We start from the raw sequence: 23,360 nt of genomic DNA, 5'->3' as shown, positions 1-23,360 counted from the left end.
AATCGAAACTGTCATAAAAGTACAAATGTGCATTCACACTTCTGAGTGGAAATGTAAATGGTTCATAAATGCCCCTAAAACAAACCTTTACAGTCAACAATGTCACACACCTGAGCTTCCATTTTGGCCCTGCGCTCCTCCTCTTCCTTGCGTTTCCTTATGTTCTCGTTTTCCTGCTGAGCCTCCGTGAACGACTGCAGGAACTGGTCAAAGATGCCAAAGAACTCATCTGGCTGCATCTTGCTGGCATCCTCCCCAAAGTGCTTCACTGCCCTCAGGAACTGCAGGACCAAAGCGAAGAAGAACACAGAGAGCGGCACAGGGGATTAGATTTACTGCGGCAGTCAGCAGAAGCACGTCTTCCTCTGTCTTTTACCGGTTTACAGGCGACTCGTTAAGTCTTCGGCTTCTTTGAAATCGGAGCACGGCAGCAGAAGTCGGGAGCTTTGAAGCCCAAGTTAGCTTAGATATGACTGGCTACTGATTAGAGCAGAGTTCGAGGGCTGGAACCAGAGCCCAAATTAAGGCAATGTTTGTTGGGTGTTTGAAAGGAGAGCGTCCAGATGCGAGGTCACGCTGAGAATATATACCTTTAAAAATGAGATGTTTACAGCACCACTGACAGGAAAACCATAAGGTAGATCAAAGATGTTTTTAAAGGATTTTAAAGCGGTCACTTCATCATTTTGGTCGTCTTTCTAACATCTTAAAGAACTAAATAAAGTGCAGCATATTGATACTTTAAATGCACTCTTATGTGCAAAACAGATATAAATCCAATAGTCTGACGTCATAATCTCAGGTGAAAAGGGAAAACATGCTCAGGCTTTACGCAGTAATACTTTAATCAACGCAATAAACTAAAGTTTCTTCTGTGTTATTTAACACTGGCGCTTTACTTTAAGGAAGAAAAAGCATCCATGAAATATTATGTTTATGCAGCTGGCAGGTATAATTCCACAGCGTGAAATGATCCTAGACTTGTGCTCCTGTTTCTTGGACCCAATAAAAAGTGCGAGGGGTCCTGCAGCAGGAAGCTGAGACGCTTCCCCCCTGCTGTTCGCTTTCCTACAGAGGTGACTGATGGGGGTCAACGAGACGTGTAGGAACAGCTGTGCCGAGAGGAAACCAGAAGAGAGCTTTCAGCCCCTAGGTCTTTGAGTGACAGTGATGCACTCCTGTCGGCTCACATGTGGTTCTCTCCAGAAATCAACCCTTTCTGATCGACTCACCAGTTCTTTGGCTTCGGCGAGAGAGTCTTCCACGTCGGAGAAGCTGAAGCTGGCCACGGTGATGAACTGGCTCACCACTGACACAAACTTGTCACCTACTTCCTGTGGGCGATTCTTCTGGAAGTCCAGCTCCTGTAAGAGTAAAATAAAACGTAAATTGAGCAACGTGTAAATTTTAAACGTGTATTTAAAATCATGTAACTGCTGTAATAGTGAGATTAATGTTTGACTCACGCTCTCAACACTTTTTAAGCCACTGCGCAGGTTGCCAATGTCTTTTTCCAGCTCTGTCATGCTGTATTAAAAGAGAGAAAGTGGATAATTGCCCAGAGTGGAGTGATCATCTTTAAAACCAGTCTAATAGCAGACTGTGAAGATTGGATGCTTCCTTAACTATATCCTTAATAGAAAAAAGAAATCAAAAGGTATTAGCTTTGAAACCTAATGGATGAGGACTATACCCAGAGATTTAAATGATCTCAGTGACAAAAGTGAAAAAAAATCTCAAATTTCTCTTTATACATAAATGGTATAATTTATGCTTTGTTTGTTTTTTTTTACAACTGTTACTCTGTCACAAAAGCACTTTAAATTAGTAATCCGTGCAGTAAAACATAATCACGGTGAATGGAGGAAGTTGAAAGTCTTAGTTTTCTACACAATCATTGTGTGTTTTACTTGTAATGGTGTGGACATGGAGCACTACAGTAATGCAACTCAAACTCTGTCTAAATACAAAAAATCAGAGTGGTGTGGCAGTAGGATGGACGATGTTAATCCTTGATGAAACTATCCAGGGTTCATCAGTAGTCCAAAAAACATTTTTATGAACAATTTAGCCAAAATAAAATAAAATGTATGTAGTTTTTACATACTTGACTTTAGCTGCCTCTGAGACACTCTGCAGATCATCCTGGAACTTGAGGACTTTGGGGTATTTCTTCTCTAGGATGGTGATCAGGTAGTGCAGCAGAGTTATATTCCTGAGTTAAAGAGGCACAAAGGAATGAGTAAGTGTGCTGTATTTGATTAATGAAGCTTTACCAGAAGAATAAAACATTCTCAGTTCCTTATCATACTTAGATGTCGTCAGTGGTATGGCTGACAAACTCACTTGTCAATACTGGATTTGGTATCGGCAATCTTGTTGAGTGAAGACACTTTAAAGCCGTAAGCGTTGCCTCTCTGACCCTTGTTCATGTAGTTTCCAAAAGCAAGGACCACCTCCAACAGCTGCTTCAGGTTTCTACTGTGTAATATCTCCTTGGAAGCCTTAGTAAGACCTAAAACAAAGAAATGGGAAGCTTTCTTCAAAATGACAGGAGTGTAGATTAATAATAAAAAAAGTCCAGACATTTTTACTGGCAACCCTGGTAAAAATATGGAAAAAGCCTAAAACAAATCATAGTTTTTATTGAAGTATTATGATCCCACACTGAAAAAGATCCCACCTTTATATTGAGCACATTTATTTTCTCCAGCTGTTGACACTTTATACAGTCTCGTTTGCAAATAGGACAGCACTTGGTCTCCTATAACATTTCACAAGGTTGCATCTTACAGAGAGAGGGGATTTCTGTTTAGGAGAGAAAGTCCAGGCTCATGGACTTTCTGATGCCGTTTTTTGTCCTGCTTCAGTTTGGGGGACTGAGATGGACACACAGAATTATGTTGATTTTGTTTCCGGTGAACAATTTTTGTGTTAATTTGGCCACATTTTAATCCAGAAAACCCCTACCACTGCCTTTTTATGTTTTGTTTGGCAGAGGCCATCAGATTTTCTCACTCCAAATGCCCTGGTATTTTATAGAGTCGATGATGAGATGTATGCTAACAACATTCCAAGAGCCTTTGAAAGAGAAAGAGGCCCACAGCATCACTCATCGTTCACTCTACCATTTTACCCCTTAGCAATTACACGTATACTTCATAGTAGTTACAGTTTTACAGCTACCACTAAAGGGGCCTCATGGCAGAATATTGGTGGGTCAACTTTATTTCTTTCAGTTAATCACTAGCTATAAAGAACACATATACAGAACACCATGAAAAAGAAAATATCTGAAAAGGGGCTTAGTCTCATCTTACTGATATACACAGTTCCAATTATAGTCCCAGTGCAAGATAACCCAAGGTGTTTTTCTTGCATCACTCCCAACCAACTTTTTATTTTAGGTTTATGCTACTGCAATAACGGATTAATTAATTCTAAAGGCACTTCTTTACCAGGGATGCCAATTAATATGACCGAGTCAAGTTAAATCTCATTCTAAGGCTTTGCTCACCTTCAATTTTGGGTTTGATCTCAGCAATCCTCTCTGCAAACTTCTTCTTGAAGTACAACGACTGAAGCCTCTGCTGGTAGTGGTTTATTCTGAAAGGAAGATGAAGAGCAGGCGAAATTAAATATGAATAGGGAAATAAATAGATTTACTGAAAAGCCACAAAACAGACCCTTTATAAAACCAAAACTATTCATCTCACTTAATGACATAAGATTTGTGGTAGTGGAAGTATTTTTGGCAGGGTTCATAAGAGCAATAAACTACAGAATCCGAAGCTTATGACAACCACAGTGACATGCATAGTTCTTTCAAGTCTATGAAAAGTTGACAGATTCTTAAAATAAAAATACAAAACTTTATATTTTAGCCTTTCTTAACATCTGTTTGAAAAAATGTATATATTCTGCAGCTATTACATGTTATATGTTCTTTGTTTTTTTACAGCTTGCATTACTTTGATTGCAAACTGGGGATACAAATACTCTTACTACACTGTTGTTTCTATTTACCGTAATCATCCCCCAAATTTAGAAGTTGAGATTCACACTCAGCTATTGTTTCCTCCTAAGTAGAACACCCATGTGTTGTTTTATTTATTTGTGGTCTCTGCAACAAAGACTATTGTTTGAGCCACACCAACCTGAAGCTCCCGGCTCTCAAAGTTAAGAGGATCCTGCAGGCAGCAAATGTAATTACCTGCTCATCTCATAGAGGAAGCGGTCAGGTTTGGCCATGCGATCCAGCTCATGCTTGTGCTCCTCCAGGAGATCCACATCGCTCTTCTCAGGAACAAACTTCAGCAACTGATCGAGCAAAAGGAGGATATTTACAATCTGACAGTAAGGCAGCAAATGTGTACAATACAATACGGGCGTTTCTTGCTCGATACGTCTGTGCTTCCATGTCCATACCTGCTCCAGCATGTCTTTAGGAAGGTCCTCATGCTCATCCATGGTAAGAATGGCTCTCTTAATCTCCTCATTCGAGAGCTTCAGTCTGCAGTACACAACAAGTGAGTCAGCTGGAAACACGCTTTGTTTCCACTCAGTGTGACGGTTTCGTCTGAACTCACCGTGAGAGCAGGATGTTGCAGTTTTGAGCCCGACGACCATCAATGACTGACAGCTCCTTGACTTTCTTAGAGCTCAAGGTGTCGTCTTCTGCTTCTTTCTGTTTAGAGTTAAGATTAGAGCTATAGTAAACTATTTCGGCAGGTGACACACTGAAGCAAAACACTGATTAAGCCCCTTTTCCACCAAACTACGACTACGCCACAAGATCAGAAAATACTAAAAATCTGGCAGAAAGTTGATAGCCTTACAGGGGTCTTCTGTGGTGCGCCAAGAACACAGTGCGCTCCCCATTATGCTGGATTATAAGAGTTAAGGTGATAGGTCCCAGACTTTGTTTAGCATGCACTAAACTTTTGAGGTGGTTCATTATCCTGCTGGTAGCATATCTGGCGTGAATGGCCTGGTAGCAGCAGTGGCTGCTTAGTCATAATGAGTGGTTCTTGGGATCTGGTGTGGCTTAGAAAACAGAAAATGTGAAGCAGAAAGTTCAACAGACTGTCTGCAACTACTATTCATGGGGGGTCCTGCCACTGCTTTGCCAGCAAGGATGCTGAAGTGATTAATCCTCACTTTTCCAGGAAAACAAAAAAAAGAGGAAAGAATAGGAAAACTCAGCACTATGTTCAAGTCTGTGGCTTATACAATGCTCCAAGCTAAGATTAAGCACGAAAACCTCCAAACTGCGATTTTTGCAAAGACACAGAACAGATGCAAGCTCTTCACAATGCAGTGCAAATACAAAATGAAAAATATTAACAATGACAGGCTGGTGACAACACTAATGGTGTTTCCTCCTCCAAAGCAAAGCTGAAACTGGACGTAGAGATGCAGAAACCGCCAATATTTTTTGGAAACTTCCAGATTGTGAGAAAACGTTTTGTTGCAGAGGTGGTAGGTGTGGTTCTGAACGAAAGAGAGGAGGATCGTGCTTGCCTTCCCGTGGAAATGATAAGCCAGTGACTTTTTAATTATAAATCCCATAAACAACTGGGCAGTATTAAGCCAGTGAGAAGAAACACTACAAAACATAAAAGAGGGACTAAAACTCTAAGGCTTTGTAGGAGACACACAATGAGCTCATAACATCACAAACATGACAGACAGACAACAAATATCCCAAATACTCAACACTAGAGACACAAAGCAGACAGTTGAACACCTGGATGAGACTATAAACTTACTGTAGATAAAAATCAACTCACCTGTTTGCTGTTATTGATCATTAAGAAGTCCTAAAATGCAGCAGGAAGCAGGGAAGATGGAAGCATTCATTAGAATGAGTAAAGCAGTTACGTGATTGCAGCCCATAAGAGCAGACAGCAAATGAATCAGAGCTCATTCAGCACTTCAGTGACAATGAATCAGTAGTGAGGTGAGCAGCAGTGAGACGGGATGAGTGGTTCAATTGGTCAATGTGTGCTCATTGTCACATTAATGTCTGTCTGCTGTCTCCATGTTGGGTCACTGTGAAATCTAATCAGGCTGATAACTGACTTCTAAAACGAAACTCAGCCTATGTTCTTACGTTCTACATGCAATCTCAATGTAATGTTGAATGTATTAAACATGCTTAAATGAATGACAGCATTTTTTACAAAAAAACACACCACAAACCAATGTGTAATGTGCAGAAATTAAAGCAAAAGAGAACTAAAACCAAAAGGAAGCCAATTCTAAACAGCTAATTCATGCATTTTCACACGGCAAAAAAGGCAAAACCGAAAACAATCAGTTCAAATGTAAAAACACAGAACACTGTTAAGTTTGTGTAATCAATAAATAACCTTCATAAATACAGGGCAGCACTACAACACCTTTCTAGGATTGCCCAGCCCAAATAAAGATATCTAATTTAAAGAACATTTTTCAACAAAAATTTAGATTTTTTTTTGTGCAAAAAAAAAAAAAAAAAAAAGATATTTGCAGACACTTTCCATCTGGTCCAACAGAGATTGAGCCATTTTGAACATAAAGAAGGAAAAACAGTCTAGCTGTACATAAAACCTGGCAGAGACATTTCCCAAAAACCTACAGTTATTACTGTCTTGAAAAGTGCATCTACAAAGCATTTACTCAGGCTGGCTGAATGCAAATGTATGGCACATTTGTTCTGTATTTTTTAAGTGTTGAGTAAACATTATGCTTTTCCTTCCACTTCGCAATAATGTACCATTTGTGTTGGTCTGTCACCTCATATCCTCCAAAAAATACATTTAACAGTGTTGTCCTCGTGTAATAAAAAGTGAACAAGTTCAACCAACGCAGCAAAACAAACAAACAAAAATCAACAGGAAGCTGATTGTGCTGATTAAACTCATGCACATACAGTCACACAGACCATATGATCAATTTAGATGTAAAAGATCAGCAAGATTCAAGCATCAAAGTTGTGGAACTTAGATGATGAAAAAGTGAAAAATGGCAGAACAAAAATCTGAACATTAAAAAGAAAAATCTGCTGTTCGTGTCTAATTAAAATTGAATCTGAATCATACCTGCTGTCTCTGATATGCTGAGAATGTCTTCTCTATGTCCATCAGATCCAGGACTTTAAAAACTCTGGCATCGTCCACATCCATCCACACAGTACCCTCCAGCTTATTCTGTGCAGAGGAAATTATACATTTTACCCCGTGTCATTTTATTTACAAAAAACTTGGCATTGAATCTCTTTACTGCTCCCACCTCAGCCAACTTGGACCAGTTGAAAGACTTGAGAGGATTGGATGGCTGAGGAATGTTCTTCTTCTTCAAAGATGGTCCCAGGGGGGCTCCTGGTGGTGGAGGGATGCCCCCCATGGGTGCGCGTCCAGGGGGAGGCGGAGGGCCACCTGGCGGAGGGGGCGGAGGAGGTGGAGGAGGCATGGCACCACCAGGAGGAGGAGGTGGGGGGCACATGCCTGCAAATGATGGTGGCATCGGTGGAGGAGGCAGAGGGCTGCCAGGGGGTCCTGGGGGAAGAGGAGGACCTCCAGGAACGACAGCTGCTGCCTGTCTCTGCAGGGACAGATTGAAAACACAAAGGTGGGTTAAAATGCAAGTCTCTCGTGTTGCACATCTATGAAAACGACAGAAAATTAATTAACAACCTTATGTTATTGATGTAAAAGGAGTTTTTTTAAAAAACAAAAACCTGATTTTTCACTTTATTTTACAGTGATATAAACATACGGTGCTGAGTTCATGCAGTTGCGCCGTAAGTTCGGCCACTTGCTGTTTGACATTCTTGTGTTCGTTGCTCTCCTTTTCCAGCTTCTCTTTCATCTTGTTGAGCGTCTGCATCATCTCCTCTTTCTCCTGTGTCTTTGCGTCACATTCACGTTCTTTCTTCTCAAACTTTTGCTGCAGCTCATGGTGTTCTGTTGTGGAGAAATAATCTTAATATCAAGTTCGTTCAATCTGGATTTGAAGTCATGGAATGCACGCACCTTTCCTCATTTTCTCTGCCTGCTCTTTCCACTGTTTGACCTCGTTTTCATTGACCAGCCTGTGCAGCAAAATGACAACGGATAATTAATTGCAGCCCGCAGATGAACTTTAAAAAGAAACCCTCCGGAGCCAACATTGTAAACTTTGTGACTTTCAGCTTGTCAGCAAGCACAGCACTCTTGTGCATTCCTCACTCCCACAGTCATGTAATTCCTTCCATGTCCCCATTTATTTCTGTGTTAAATGATGAGCGGAGCACTTACATCCTGACCACATTCTTTACGTTAAAGTTCTCCAGCGGTGCGATGTCTGGATCGTGACCTTTATCGTTCTGTAGGACCATCTGCTGGACGATCCGGTCCAACAGCAGCCAGTACTGTACCGTGTTTCCGCTTCTCTTGTCTGGAAATGAAGACAAGGAGCTTTCAGTCAGAGTCCTGAACCATTTCTTACTCTTTAACGGCATCACAGAAAAAATGCCTTGTATTCCAATGAACAAAAATATAAAATGCAACACGTGTAAGTTTGTCATGAATTGAACTCAAACATCCACAACTTTTTTTATGTATGCAATAAACCCATTTTTCTAAAATATTGTTCACTAATCTCCCAACATCTATGTTATTGAGCAATTTTCTGTTCCCCAGATAATCCATCTCACCTTGCATGTGTGGCGTATCAAGATGCTGATTAGACAGCATGATTATTGCAGAGGCGTGTCTCAGACTGGCCACAATAAATGGCCATTCTGAAATGGGAAGCTTTATCTCACAGCGCAATGCCACAGATGTCACAGGTTTTGAGGGAGCACAGGAATGCCCACCAGAGCCGTTGACTGTGAACTGAATGTTCACTTCACTACCATAATCAACACTTGTAACGACAGCAGCACAGGACTTCCACATCCAAAAAAATCACCTCCAAAATTGTCTGAGATGAGCAACCAGGACAAATGCTTCAAACATTTTGTATAACCAAAGAATTTCTGCAGAAACCATCGCAGGGAGGGTCAATTGTGTAAGGATCTTTACACAATTAATCAAAGCTGAAAACATCCCAGTTCTTGCGTGGCCAGCATTCGTACCAGACATGTTAGCTATTGAGCAGTTTCGGGATCCTCTGAATCAGCGTGTTGCAGTTTCTACTGATATCCAGCAACTTTGCACAGTCATTGAAGAGGAGTGGAATCAATAACCTGATCAACTCTATGTGAAGCAAATGTGTTGGACTGTATGAAGCAAATGGTGGTCAGATACCGACTGGTTTTCTGACCCTCCCAGTAAAGCAAAACCACAAATTTCAGAGTGGCCATTTATTGTGGCCAGTCTGAGGCACACCTGTGCAATAATTATGCTGTCTAATCATCATCTCACTATGCCACACCTGTGAAGTGGGATGGATAATCTCTGCAAAATGAGAAGTGCTTACAAACAAATTTAGACAAATTAATTTAGAGAAATATGTTTATTGTGTATATAAAAAAAGTTTTGATTAGATTGAGTTCAGCTCATGACAAAATGGTAGGAAAAACAAGTGTTACATTTATAGTTGTGTCCAGTGTTATTTCAGAGGATTATATTACAAATTAGTGATTGATTCATTCTTCTTTTTAATAATAATAATAGCCAAGGTTGTAGACATCTACTTTCAGAACTTTTTAAGACACATTTCCCATATTTAAAATCAAAGTACAAAACTTTCCAATGAATTCACAGTGGAATATTGTTTTTAATAGAGAACCTGAAACAAATACAGACAGTAAAAAAGATTAGTGAATAGGTGTATAGATAGATGGACACATAAAACAATAGAATGGTGGATTGGTGCTGGATTTATAGACTGGTGGATCTCTCAGATGTAAGTACCATACATACTCAGATTGTGGAAAATACTAGTATCCAACTTTTCCAGTCTGCATAGCAGGCCTAGTAGAGGTTTTTTTTCTATTTCTTTTAGTAAGCTGACTGAAGTTAGTTGATTAGTAAAGAAAATACACATCAGATAAAACACTTATTTGTTTAGAGGCTCTTTCACGCACGATGTGGGAACCTTTTTACAAAAACCCTTGGACAAAGTAAATATCACAGTCCAAAGGAGCACAGTGTTCGGTTAGGCTGGGAATGTGCTTATCCAATTTTCTGGACCATCTAATCTGGACAAAGTCAACACTCTTATCTTTTTTGGCACCCAACTGGAGAGTATAAGCACTGTGCACTGTATGGGAGTAATACCGCTGCCTATGGACTGCTATTTGCAGCCTCATGAAAAAAAAATACTACAGAAATAGGTACTCTCTCTGTGTAATCCTACCTTTTACAGAAACACTTACGTGGCATTAGCAGACAGTGATGAAGCACAGACATAAAGTGCGGGTATGCATCAGTGAGGTTCATCTTCTTGCGGATGAGATCAAAAACTTGTGTGGCACTTTTGGTGTCTATATGTACCTAAAAGAGAAAAACCATAACAGGATATTGAATGTGTAGAAAACACTTTACTCAGACTTGCAGGAGTAGGCGGCTCTTTTCCTCACCGACTCGAACCGTTTCGACAAAGCCAGCTCATCCTCGTTCCGCAGCATCTCAAAGTAGTCTAAATGCCTGAGAGGGTCACAGAAAACAATTTCATTATATTGAAAGGCTGCAAATATGATGCATTCAAGTACTTATCCTGCATGGACTGTTTATATTAATGCATTATCTAATAGGGTTACTGGGAAATCCCATTACAGCTTAAGCTAAGGGTAATGGATTCTGAATAAGGATTTGGATTTCCACATTTCCAAGGAACCTGATGTAAAAAACTTTGAGTCTCAGATTTTCATTAAAATTTCTATTTAAATTTCAAACTGTTTATTACTAATATTTATTTTTAATGAAACTGCACATTTTAAAGAGAGAGGCAGAATCTTACCTGTCTAAAGTGGAGTTTTCATGTGATCGCAGCTTATCGATCACAGGCTGAATTCCCAGCATAAGAAATTCATATCGGAGATGGATACGAAATTCCAAACTAGTCTGTTCAGGAGAAAAACAAATAAAGTGAGTTAAATCTTGTGAGTTTTTAGATAAAAATGCTCCAGTATAAAATGAGTCCAATGATTCAACAATGTACCTCTCCAGCTCCTTGACTCAGCACAGCATTAATAAAGGACATGATGGCTGTTTTCAGGTTGACCTCGTCCCTGTATCTCCCCGTGCTCCGGTCCAGCTCATTTATAAGTGTCTGAGGAATGATGGACCATAACCAGCATTTAATATCTTCCGAAAATATTGCTGCATTGAACCGTAAAAAAAAAAAAGAAGAAAAAAGAAAGAAAATCAGCAATGACCCACCTGGAAGCGCGTTCTCTCACAGGCGAAGCGTTGATAGTGAAGCATGGCCTCCAGAATCTTTTTGTGTCCACCAGGCACAAGGCAAACAGCACCCATTATTTCCAGCACTGCCACCTTAGTCTTAATGTTTTCCGTGGCCAGGCTCTGGGCGATGATATTGATGCTCTCGGAGTGCGCAAGGACGTGGGCACGGCCCTGCGAGTTGTTCATCAGAGCCTTGATGCAGCCGATCAGCGACGTGTGGATCTGCGATTCGGTGGTGTCGTAGTCCATGCTCTTCAGGAAGTTCAGGATGCACGTCAGGCCATCCAGGTCGATAAAACGGGTCACAAACCTGGAATATAAAAGGCAAGGTAACTCCAAGAACATACACATGAGCAGATGCCTTGAGGTTGAGCTTTGATGCAGCCGATTAAAGAAATAAACTTTCTTTTGTACATTGACCTTTCACTTTTTAAAGGACTCATTTCCATATTGTGATGAGGAACCGAACAGAATGACAGAGAGGGTTAGAAAAGGGCAAGTGAAAGAAGATATAATCATAGATGACATTAAACATAAAGACCAGGAAAGTGCAAATATTCTCACCTCATAGGTTGTGTCCTCAGAGCCGTCTTCAAGCTCTCTATGGTTTTATTTCTTTCTTCCTCATCTTCCTTCTCCAGAGCAAGAAGGGTCTTTCTCTGTCCAACAAGACATGAAACCTTATCAATATTCAAGTTCATGCCTATGTTTCAAAGAGCCACCTACCTGTTGCATGTGAAAATATAGCAGCTTCCACATTTAGCGGCACCCCTGGTAAAGATTTGTACGAAGGCCTTCAAATAAACTGTTGTCATGGTGACACTAGGATCTCACTCTTCTCACTCACACTGTCAGCAGTTGCATACATTTTATTTATTGCTCTGTGTAGGTTTAGGCTATATTTCATTTTATTTTGGCCGTTATTTTTCTGCTGTCATTTCCTTTCTTGAATGGCATGTCCTCATGTCTTTCTCATTTTGAAAAGCTCGTGAGAGAAATGAGAAGTGATGTAATGAAAAATAATGGAAGTTTCCAAGATACTCTAATCAAACTGGGATTAATAAAATAATTAATGGCCAATAATTGCTGCACCAGTGTTTGCATTTCTTGAAAAAAATTAGTTAAAGTAAAAGCCTAAATTTCTCCAAATTATCTGGTGTGATTCTGCAATAATTTTTTAAAATTTATTTTATCTATTTGTTTTTCACACATCTCCACCAGGGGTGTCAAAAAGCATGGAGCGCACTGAAGTTACATTTTCCAATTGCATTAAAAAAAATTTTTAAAAAGATGAAATACAATTTTTTTTTACAAACAGTTTATAACCAAAAAGAAGAATTTTAGTCTTCTAGCATTATTACTTACAGCTGCCATTGAGTTGAGTTGATCAATATAATACTCTGGCCAACTAGTTGCGCTTTTGTTTTCTTCTTGTTCCTAAAAAGAAACAAAAAACAGAGAAGCAAATTATTTTGGAAACATACAATTATTCTGTGATTTACTGAAGAATTTTAAAAGCAATCGCACAATAATATAATGTGAAGATTAAAGAGGACCAATTTGGAGTGAGAATGGGAATTGGGTGAGAGCAGATCTTTGAGACGTGACTTCGAAATGCAGCAGAAAGTCACAGGAAAGGACGAGCTTTCATCTGGTTCTTGTCACACATTTGATCTTTACGAACATCAAAGACCGACTTCAAAGTAGAACTGGAGCTTCTTGCTCTCTACTCCTACTCTCCATCATTTGTCAGATCAATAAGCTGTAAAAGATACCAACTAAAGCGCCATGCAGCGCTCAGGGAGCAGACAGAAATAGCTAAAAATGAAGAACTCCTAAGTAGGACAACACAGATATTCAACCTATTTTATCTTCCAGCGCTTCAGTAGGTGCCAAAAAAGACAGCACAGCTGCTTGAGAAAATCTGGAGATTAACAAATGATTGTTAAAACCATGGATTAGGGACACAGCCTGACTTATAGTGAGATTAATCTCCACATAGCCATGTTTGTTTCACAAGTACATAAAAACATAATTTTTCATGAGGAGACAGTTTCTTTCTCCTGAACTTGGCTTGAACATAAAAGGCCTTGCGACTCCCAGTTTAACTTCGCTCCATTAGGCACAAACGAACTGTGACCGTCAGAAACTAATTGAGCGTCCGTTATTAAAGCGGACCGCGGAGACTTGGCCAGTCTGCGCGGAGTGTGCAGCGATAGTCGGCCCAAAGCCTGCTGGGTCCACTCAGGATCCAGTGCCAGCTTGACCAGGCGGGATCTGGATGCAGTCCAGCCTATTAGAGGAGCAGCCACAGAAGTGGGGCCACTTTCCTTTCACTGTTGATCTTCTAACTCGGATGTCAGCAGCCTGCTTTATAACTTCAGTTTCTTCAGGATGAAGTGGGGAGTGAGTGTAGAGGGGGATTTATTTTCTCCACATTTAGGAAAATAAAGATCAAAGATGCTTTGGGAAACAGGAGTGAGTTTCTGTTTTTAGTAGAACAGCCTGCTTGAAAGAGAAGTTACAGCTTAGCCTTCTCTGGAGTTGGATGAAACCTGAAACCCGAGTGCAAAGTCTCCTCTAGCAACCGGATCAGTGAATCTTCCTCTTGGCAGGGGATGTAGCCTTGAAGAGTGCTGACAAAAAGGCAGAGAGAAGATTGATTCTTGACAGAATGATTTCATCGGTTCAGGTGTCTGGCCAAAGCAAACAGCTACGGCTCTGACAGAATTATCTCCCCAGCATCCAGATGGGCTTCTAACGTCAGAAAAAATAAAAAGGGCACCTTCATCTCTGGTGGGCTTTTAGTGGGCCCCGTTTGTGACACCACTTTCCTCCTTATCGCTGATGCACCCCACCCCCACTGTGCTCATAAAAGAGCTGCACCTGTGGAAGTGAACCTTCCTGTTTGGCTTGGACAGCCAAGTACTTCCTTTGGCTTCTTCCCCCCTCTAACACACCCTTCCCCTCTGAGCTCTGATGGTTCAGTTTGTATCTGTCTGGGCTAGAGCCAGAGACTAGTGCAGAGTCAGCAATACTTGTGCATTTCTGTCTTTGCTTGCAGCCCCCTTATGCAGGTCGATGCTCACACATAAGGCTTTGATCCGTATAAACACTCCCTTGCTCACTGCACCAGCAGACCAATCCTTCCTGAAGACTGGAGTCTGTTTTTAAAAGAGTTTCTTATTCTTTGAACTTTTTACTTCTTGTCATGCTAAAGCTAAAAACTTCAATGTATTTTATTGGTATTTTTAACCGATTGACCAACAGATAGTAGTGCCAAATTATGAAATAGAACAAAGACAATACAGGATTTTTTTTTTTTTCATTTCTAAAAGCAATGCTGTGTAAGGCACCCTGAACATTTCATGTGAGACATGGTGGTGGCAGCATCATGCTTTTCTTCCCATGTAATCCCAATAAAATACACTGAAGTTTGTGATCATAATGCAAAAAATTTCAAGAAGTATGATGACTTATGTAGAACTTAAGGATCAAGAGAAGATCAAAATACTTCATTCCTAGACTGAAGACTTTTAATGTTCACACTGATGCACTAAATGTCCATCCTTCAGATTAATCATCTCTCCTCTGCAGATGTAGGAAAAGATTAGTACATCTGCATGCCCAGACGGCCAACTAGTCGGGACAGGATATCCTACACGCTCATACCTCATGCTGCATAAATGTGAGGGCACATTCAGTGGGAGCGTCACTTCCATCGAATGACACGGGAACAGGCATCTGTGTTTTCTTGCATGCTGAGGGTAAAAATTCATGTGTAGGGGAAAGAGGAACAGCTGAGACGCCTTTTATCAGGAACAAAGCGCTTAACGAAACATGACGCGGTTCCAGAGCAGTCGGGAATGTTATGGCTATGTGGAAACTCTGAGGGGACAGGTGTCATCTCTGCAAGGATAACATCAGAACATTGAAGGCTTTTAGCTTTTGAGTCTGGTTAGTGGCTCAAACAACAACAGCCTCTCTTACTATTCAAGTGCATTATCAAGCAACGAAAAAAGAACCAAAATAGACAAATTAAGTGACTTCATCGTGTGTATGGCTGTTATTTATAATGGGGTTTGAGCAAAGATACAGTGATCTAACCCTGAGAGAATCACATTATTAGCAACAACTTTACGCTATATATGATAATCTAGGACTAGACGTATTTAGATATTTAGCTTTCAAATGGAAATAAACTCATTAATGCTTATACATACACTACAGTACACTGAATTTTTGATAACTGCTAATAGTTCAGAATAATAGTCGACTTTATCTACAATTTATAAAGCTTTGCCCTGAATACAAGCACAAAAAAAGCAAACTGGGAGATTTGCAGAATTATGCCAAATTCCTCTGGTATTGAGCTTTGAAGACTATAGTATAATTACCACACAGGCAATTGTATTACTTATTATCATAACAAATGTCATGATGAGAAATAATTATCACGTGATAATAATAAACTTTAATGGATGGTGCTTGGAGACTCGGATGATTCAGTTTGGTACTTTTACTGGGTAGATGTCTTTTCAACTATCAGTTCCATGACAGGATGAGGGAACATAAATTAACAATTAGTACTATGATCTAATTGGATTTGGCTTCACCACATTGTCTCATCACATTTTTCAGCGATGGATGCAAGCTAATGTGGTTTAAAAAAGCAAAACATTTTCTCAGTTTTCCCCACTAGATTTCTACCGTTTAACAGTTTGAGGCTTCTTTAATCAGATTTCATAGTTTTACAAAAAAGGAAAAAAAGCCACATTTACTTTCCATACTGTGTGACAATCTGGACTCTGTTGTCTTTACTAAGAAAAAAGATGTTCTGACAGAAAGAATGTGGTCTGGCATCATTGTAATGAAATACAGAAAGGCTTTATTAAGGTTCCCAATTTTTGTACAAGCTTGATCATAAACAGTCACAAGAGTGATGTTGACCTAGTCATCTTCCTCCTGGGAGAAATATTCCTTAAAATCTGAAAGCACATGCTTGGACAGCTTGAATATAGTTATTTATGATTTTTACAAATTATTTAAAAAAAAACTGCTGGGTAGAAAAAAGTGACAAGTCAAAGGTTTGACACAGATAAAAATTGCCTTCTTGCGAGACAGTTCCATAAAAGCTAAAAATCATTTTCAATCTTCTGGCGAATCATAGTGACATATTTCACATTTAAGAAGAACGTTATTAATCATTTGGTTTTGACAGACAGCCTGCTAGGAGCACAGAAATATGTTTCTAAAGGGTTTTTACAGGAAGTCCAAACCTTCATGAAGTATAAATAAAACATCCAGGCGATAAAGGTCAGAATTAGGACACCTTTAGAGAGTTAAGGAGATAGAGTGAGTCAAAATGAAAGTATTCAAACAGAAAGTAATGCTGTGAAAACATAGTTCCTATGCATGATTCATGTAAAACTTTCAGGTTTTCACTGAATCAACTTCCCAGAGTTCTCAGTACTTTATGTTCATTTTAAAATATGGAATATTTTACTTTGAACATCTGGATGATATTTTTATGTAAAGCTTTAAATTCAAGAAACAGACTGTTGGGAATGAAGGAAAGCAGAGAGGGAGTTAGGACTCAAATAAGGGACGAAAGAAGTTTGGAAGAGAGGATGGAAGTTTTTATGCAAGTACATTTGTAAGGAAGGAAGGAAACAAGGAAAATCATAATAAAAGGAACACAAGAAGAAATAAAAAGATGGGAAAAGACCGTGGAAAAATGAATGATATGAAGGAGGAAGCAAGAACGCTCAAGGTAGCAAACAAGGAAGGAAGAAATAACACAAAAGGATGGGATGAAATGAACAAGGTAGAAGAGACTCAGGTAATAAACGGCACAAAGAAATGACACAAAATGGAAGGATAAAAATAAGATGTGATAAGGAGTAAAGGTCTGGAGAATTTGTAGACCATGTAGAAGCCCTGTAAAAACTGTCAGATGTTTATCTTTTTACCTTCTTCTTGCTGCAGTAGATTTGCCATTTCTTCTCTGCAGGCAAGGCAAACATGGCTTCCCTGTGTTTCTCTGTAAGGTCCAGCTCATCCTGCAAAAGGAGAAAAATGTCTTCAAAATTCCTCCTTAACAGCAGGATGGAGATACTAATGATCTGCTATTGATTACTGTGCTTCACTGTGTTTGCAAATTTAGAAACATCTACATAAATCAATTCTGTTTTCCTCCAAAACAAAAATGCTCGCCAAGAAAGGCTCAAACAGATCTCATTTTAGCTGCGGATCAGTTTTGGGTTGGCTTGTGTCTGTCACCGTAAATTCAGTGTGGTTATGAAGTAAATCGGATCTCTTCCAGGCTTCAGACATGCGAATAATGGAGTAAAAAGATAAGGCGCGGTTCGCGTGTTTGCCATGTGGTAACAAACATCTGGAGACAACATGTGTCACAATGTGTGACGTTCGCAGAGGCACGGATAAAAAGGGTGCTGACGGGAAGGCTTCGGACTGAATACCAGAGCCAATTTGGGGAAAGAGGGACGTATCAGCAAAATATGTGAGGTTTAACATATGAACTTTCAGCTGGAGATAACTGCATCTAATTAGCTTCATGTGAAAAAAGTGATAAAAGGCATGAGAAAGCTCTTAAGCAATTTAGCACAAGAGGAAAGATGTAAAGGAGCATAAAAAATAAGTTTGGATGTGGTTTATAGATAGTTAAAGAACAAAGAGATAAATGAGTTCATCTGTTCCAACCAGCATACAGCTTAGATTTTGTGAAAGTGTTCAAGACCTGCCAATCAATATGTACATTAATCAGCTTAACTGTAATCAATCAGTGTTGATTGGTCCTATAACTCAGGAGCTTGCATACTCTGAGTGCTACGCTTAAAGGGCAACAGATTTAATAAACTCTAGTATTTTCAAGTTGGATACATACAGATAAAGACTAATTTGCTGCAATTAATAGTAACAGAAGCTTAAAAATAAATGTGTTTTATTCCAGTAGTATAATCTCACACTGAAAATTTTAGGGAAAAAAAAACATTTAATTTGGGTAGATTTGTTCTGTGGGGGAAAAATCTGATATTAAGAAATAACCAAGAAATAATCTCCCTTTTGGTCAATGGTTTGGTCAACCATTGGTGCCTCTATTAATACCCTCCCTGTTAGTACCTTTCCACACAGGACAACACTTCTGCTGTAAGACAAAAGGCTTTAGGGATCTATGATCATTCCTCTTTCCATCATCTCCCTTGTCCAGATTGTTGTAGGATTAAAGCTGGGTGACTAACAAGCCCATGGAAGAAGGTTAATTTAGCATCTGTGTTGGTTAGGCCGTATGTTCTGGATTATTGTCCTGTTTGGAAAAAGTCACCCAAAACACAACGGAAAACTCACATTCCCCTTACTGAGAGGCGCTACAAAGTACCGTAATGACAAACATATCAGCAACTTTTCTCCCACTGTTAATATTTTTTTCCCTTCTCAGTGGACCCATTTAGGATGTAAACAAAAAGGCCAGTGAATGGCTGAGGGAAAAAAAAAGCATGTGGCTGTTTGTCTTTTGGTAAACAAAGCAACAGAAAGCCTCCTTGTCTTCACACTAAACTTACTCAATTATGTCTTCATATAGAACGGCAGACAAAAACAAGCAATTAGCAGATGTAGCGGACTGAGACATACAGAGCCCCTGAATGAGGCCTATTGATGTGCAAAGAGACTACTGTGGCCGCCGTGAGAGGGGAATCAGGGCCAGGAGAGAGAGGGTGACTGGACACCTAAACAAATTAGAAGTGACAATAAGAAAGAAAGAAAAGCATGCTTGCCTGGTTACTCACAAGATATTGTTACTGTAAGTTATGAAAACATGATACTTCAATCACTAATTTCTAAAAAGGCAAGAGAATATTTTGAAATCTGAAGCTGAAATTTAAATGTTAAAATGTTATCATATATATTGGATCCTTTTGTGAATATATCTGAAATTTACTGTGCCGTTTGAACCAAAGTATGTCTCTTTAGACATAAGTAGATGAATAGATTTAGCTTTGCAGAGAACACTAAATAAGGGACTTCATGTTGCATGCAGCAAAAAAACACAATCACAAAAGCAAGAAAGCACAAAGGCGACAGCTTACCACCAGCTCTGAGAACATGTTATCCAGCTCGTCATATCCGGGCATCGGCAGAGATGGCTCCATGCTCTGCAAGGCAAAGTCCTCCCGCAGCTTGTAGGTGATCTCTGGGTGATCGTTGCTGTTAAAACAGCAGAAGACGAAGGAGAGGCCGCCCCGGCTACCGCCGCCCCCGCGCTTCCGGGGAGCCATGGCTATCAGCCGTGTCGCTCTGATCAGGTAGGGAGGATAGGAGGCTCCGTCTGGACCTCTTTACGGCCTCCTCCACCTTACAGTCCGGCCTCCATCAGAGCACGCTGTCGACACAAAGAGAGGACAGAGTAAGGTTTCGACCTGTATTGTATAAATATAGGCCTTTGCAAAAACTGACACAAAATGTGTAAAATCAACAATAATGAAGAGAATGCTAGAATAAGGTATCAGAGCAAAGAGTCTTCAAAACTTGCCTGAAATGAATAAAAACAATTTTGGATGCAGGAAAGTTACAGAAATGACAGATTTGTTTAATTAAATGTGAGAATGCTGAAGGATCATGGTCACAGAAGAAATCAAATAATTAAATTAGCTTAAGATGTACTATTTGATCAACACTCCGTTCAAAGATTATAATCTTTTGTCCTCAAGAAAATCCCCAACAACTGAATCAAAAATTCCTTAACATGACTGAGAAAGCAAAGTCTTTAAAAGAGAGGAAGTTCACAAATATAAAGCCTGTGGTTTTGCTTAATGGTGTAACTTAAATCAATAAAATATGATAAAAGGCAGCTATGCTGTTTATACAATAAAGCCTAGTTATGAGGGATTTTTGAGGAGGTGACCATAATTTGCCTGGATTAGTGCATTTAACCCTCCCTTTCCAGTTTCTTCATTGTTGCTTTCAGTGTTCAGCTACAAGGTTGACTATTTCTGATGAGGGGGCGTCTTGCTGAGAGGTAAAGGATATTGTTTTTCAGAAGTAGAGTCAATGTTTTTACAGACCAAAACATGACCTCTAACAGCTGCATATTTAAAATGTCTGCATTCCTTGCTGAACAGTGGCACCATCCGCCTGCATGTTTATGGAGGGTAAAAATACAAACATCAGCTGTCATGAATGAACAACGTTACAGAATGGGGATGAGCAGATTCCACAAAGTTTTATTATAAAAAAAATAAAACAAACTCTGGAACATTTACATAGTCTGCCAAATGCTAATCATTATCATGTGTTTTGAGTGGTTTGGACGTTGTGTCCCTTCATCACTTTGAACCTTTGCGGTTTAGTTAATTTGGTACTTGAGGTTTTCGAAGGGGGGAATTTGTACAGACGATTTCAACCCTGTTTCCATCATGTGTTCCTAATCTTCTACTGTAAGGAAACATAATTATGTGACTTAATGTGACATATCAATCCGTATCAGTTCTGTATTAACTCTTTCAGAACCTGCCACATTTGATTGAAATCAACAGGCTCACAATGGATCAGAAGCAAAATAAATGAAAATTGGTTGAAATACATACTTTTTAGAATTAAATTAAATTAATAATAGATGGTATTTTCTCAATAATTCATGAAAATACTTAACACAAAGAACAAAGCAGTGACACACAGTGGTTTATGGTCTTATGGAGATAGGAGAAAATGCTAATGTGTGGGTAAAAAATGAATGAATTTGTGCCAACCTAAACTGCCTATAAAACACCAATACTTAGATGATGAATTTCGACTTTGATTCATTTCTTCAAATATGCTTTGGGAGTTACATTTTATATATGCATGAAACTTTAAAGATTAATGACGATTCCTCAACATCTCCTCTCCCTCCATGATAACAAGTTAGTTTTTGAACGACGCTTCCATTTGTCATTCCTCTCAAACTTCAGATGAGTACCCTACTAAAAATGGTGAAAACAAACAAGGAAACGCACACAAAGGATCTATAACCTGCTGGTTCCTATTAAATTCATGAAACATCTCCACTGTCTGGAAACACAGCTAGGATGTCAGCATATCATGGCAGCCCAGCACCTACCCTCCTCGCAGTGAAGCGAGGCGTCATAAACCATGGAAGGAGCGCCCACTCTGACCTACAGGAATTTCTGGTTGCCTTTTCTTGGTGACCAGATTTCTGCTGAGCACAACCACATTCACCTTTTACAAAGATTTACCACACGTCAGGCTCTACCTCCAGACTATATGGATCATAAACTGTGGGATTCATTTCTAAATTTAGTCTGCTCGAGTCATGTCCTCTACTGTAATCAGGAAACTGCGGGACAGTGTACTCAAAGAGCTGAGGTAGGAGCATAAAGCTATAGTTAGTTGTCCTAGGGCAAATTTATTTTCATTAAGAATGAATCACTTGGTCTAATCTGTAAATTGTAAATCTTGTAAATCCAGGTATTATTGCCAGAATAATCAGCAGTAGACATTAAATATCCAAGAAGCTTTTTTTTTAAATCACTAAGATAAATTTAATTAATATATTTACATTGAGTCTATACTAATAAAAATGATTTTCAAAGGTTTTAAAGATTCAAAAATTTATTGCAATATTACAAAACTTCACCTGAATCTGCGTGAGGAGTGTTTTCTCATCATCAGTACTTATCACAAATAATGAGACAATCTATAAACCATGAATGCTTATAGATTGTTGTAAAACCACCACACTTCTTACACAACCTATTACACATTACCAGATTTCTGTGTTTAGAAAAGGTGGGAAAGAAAGAAAGTTTAGAAAAATCTGACTTATTCCATGCATCCATAGATTTTTCACACATAGAAAACACTAAAGGCAAATTCCAGACATTTCCAAGCTTTTCAAGCCTACATAAGAACACTGCTATTTCCTCATCGCCTTGTGTTCTGCATTACCCAGACACTCTAGTCTTCCTGTCTGCAAGACTCTGTTTTAGCTCCTAGAATCCCACTTAAAAAGCCCTGCTTGGTCAACTGGACCATAAAAACTGAGGTTATGTTGGTTACATGCGTAACGCTTTACTGTACATCTTGATGTCTGGAAGCAGCTTCCCAAACCCTACAAATTTGTTTTTTAATCAAAACCAGTAATATAGAAACTTCTGTTTTCATGTATTGGTGGCTTTGTCCCTGTCACTCATGAAAAAAAGAGTAGCCCATATTTTCTAATGGTCTCTCAGCATTCTGCAATGTCTAGTGTGTCTGGGCATATAATGTAAGCCAACAGCTCTGCTACAAACTGCAAAATGTAACCAAGTTTCCTTACAAATTAAGTTATTCCAAACATCAGCTATAATGGCTAAATGCGGATTTGAGGAAAAAAACTTTCAGTTGCTTGAAACATTTTTCCCCCTAATTGCTAAGTTGCATAAATAAATCATAAATTGATTGTCAATAACTTATTAGGGAGGCGATTTTTTCAGATGATTTTGCAGATGAACATATAGATAAATCAGCAAAAACGCAGACAGGTTAACACCTAAATTCTGTAACTCCATACTGGTTAGTTTACATGATCAAAATGCTACAAAGGTTGGTCATGGGTGATTACTGGTACCCATGTATACTGGGGTATACAAAGATTTTCACAGAGGATTAAAACTATGATTGGATTTAATCTCCCTTTTGGTCAAGTTTCCAACATAGTCGTCATCATTCTAAATTACTTTTTATTTAGTTTTAGTCTAGCTTTCTGACTAAACATTACATTACAGTCTTATTCACCAAACTTAACCCAGACTTGTTGACCCAGACATCATGGAGTCTTCACAGCAGCAGCATGCAACCACATTGACTTTTTCTAGTAGTTTCTTTGGTGTATAATGATTTCAGTCATTGACCAAATCAAACCAAATATCCAGTTAGTTCTGTACCAGTGTCTTTTTTAAATGTTACAACCCATTTGAACATTTT

General features: G+C 39.2%; 1 protein-coding gene across 3 annotated transcripts in view; it reads right to left on the bottom strand.

Moving 5' to 3' along the window:
• LOC102216916 (disheveled-associated activator of morphogenesis 1-like) overlaps positions 1-23,360 on the bottom strand; it is a 48,686-nt gene that overhangs the window by 1,717 nt on the left and 23,609 nt on the right. For 2 of the 3 annotated variants that reach the window (XM_023347744.1, XM_023347743.1), the window contains exons 2-25: positions 19,487-19,779; positions 17,351-17,440; positions 12,744-12,815; positions 11,943-12,037; positions 11,355-11,688; positions 11,134-11,244; positions 10,933-11,036; positions 10,553-10,619; positions 10,349-10,466; positions 8,283-8,421; positions 8,019-8,077; positions 7,762-7,949; positions 7,276-7,587; positions 7,086-7,193; positions 5,793-5,822; positions 4,590-4,687; positions 4,429-4,513; positions 4,214-4,320; positions 3,518-3,606; positions 2,347-2,515; positions 2,108-2,215; positions 1,467-1,527; positions 1,233-1,364; positions 111-281 (exon numbers count right to left, since the gene is read on the bottom strand). In XM_023347744.1, coding sequence (XP_023203512.1) covers positions 111-281; positions 1,233-1,364; positions 1,467-1,527; positions 2,108-2,215; positions 2,347-2,515; positions 3,518-3,606; positions 4,214-4,320; positions 4,429-4,513; positions 4,590-4,687; positions 5,793-5,822; positions 7,086-7,193; positions 7,276-7,587; positions 7,762-7,949; positions 8,019-8,077; positions 8,283-8,421; positions 10,349-10,466; positions 10,553-10,619; positions 10,933-11,036; positions 11,134-11,244; positions 11,355-11,688; positions 11,943-12,037; positions 12,744-12,815; positions 17,351-17,440; positions 19,487-19,675 — 3,036 coding nt within the window. In that variant the 5' untranslated portion in view covers positions 19,676-19,779. The remainder of the gene's footprint in view (positions 1-110; positions 282-1,232; positions 1,365-1,466; positions 1,528-2,107; positions 2,216-2,346; positions 2,516-3,517; positions 3,607-4,213; positions 4,321-4,428; positions 4,514-4,589; positions 4,688-5,792; positions 5,823-7,085; positions 7,194-7,275; positions 7,588-7,761; positions 7,950-8,018; positions 8,078-8,282; positions 8,422-10,348; positions 10,467-10,552; positions 10,620-10,932; positions 11,037-11,133; positions 11,245-11,354; positions 11,689-11,942; positions 12,038-12,743; positions 12,816-17,350; positions 17,441-19,486; positions 19,780-23,360) is intronic. The other variant, XM_023347745.1, reaches the window with a different exon arrangement.

The sequence above is a fragment of the Xiphophorus maculatus genome, chromosome 15 (genome assembly GCF_002775205.1).
Source record: "Xiphophorus maculatus strain JP 163 A chromosome 15, X_maculatus-5.0-male, whole genome shotgun sequence".
Classification (NCBI taxonomy): domain Eukaryota; kingdom Metazoa; phylum Chordata; class Actinopteri; order Cyprinodontiformes; family Poeciliidae; genus Xiphophorus; species Xiphophorus maculatus.
This window is presented reverse-complemented; position numbering and strand designations above follow the sequence as displayed.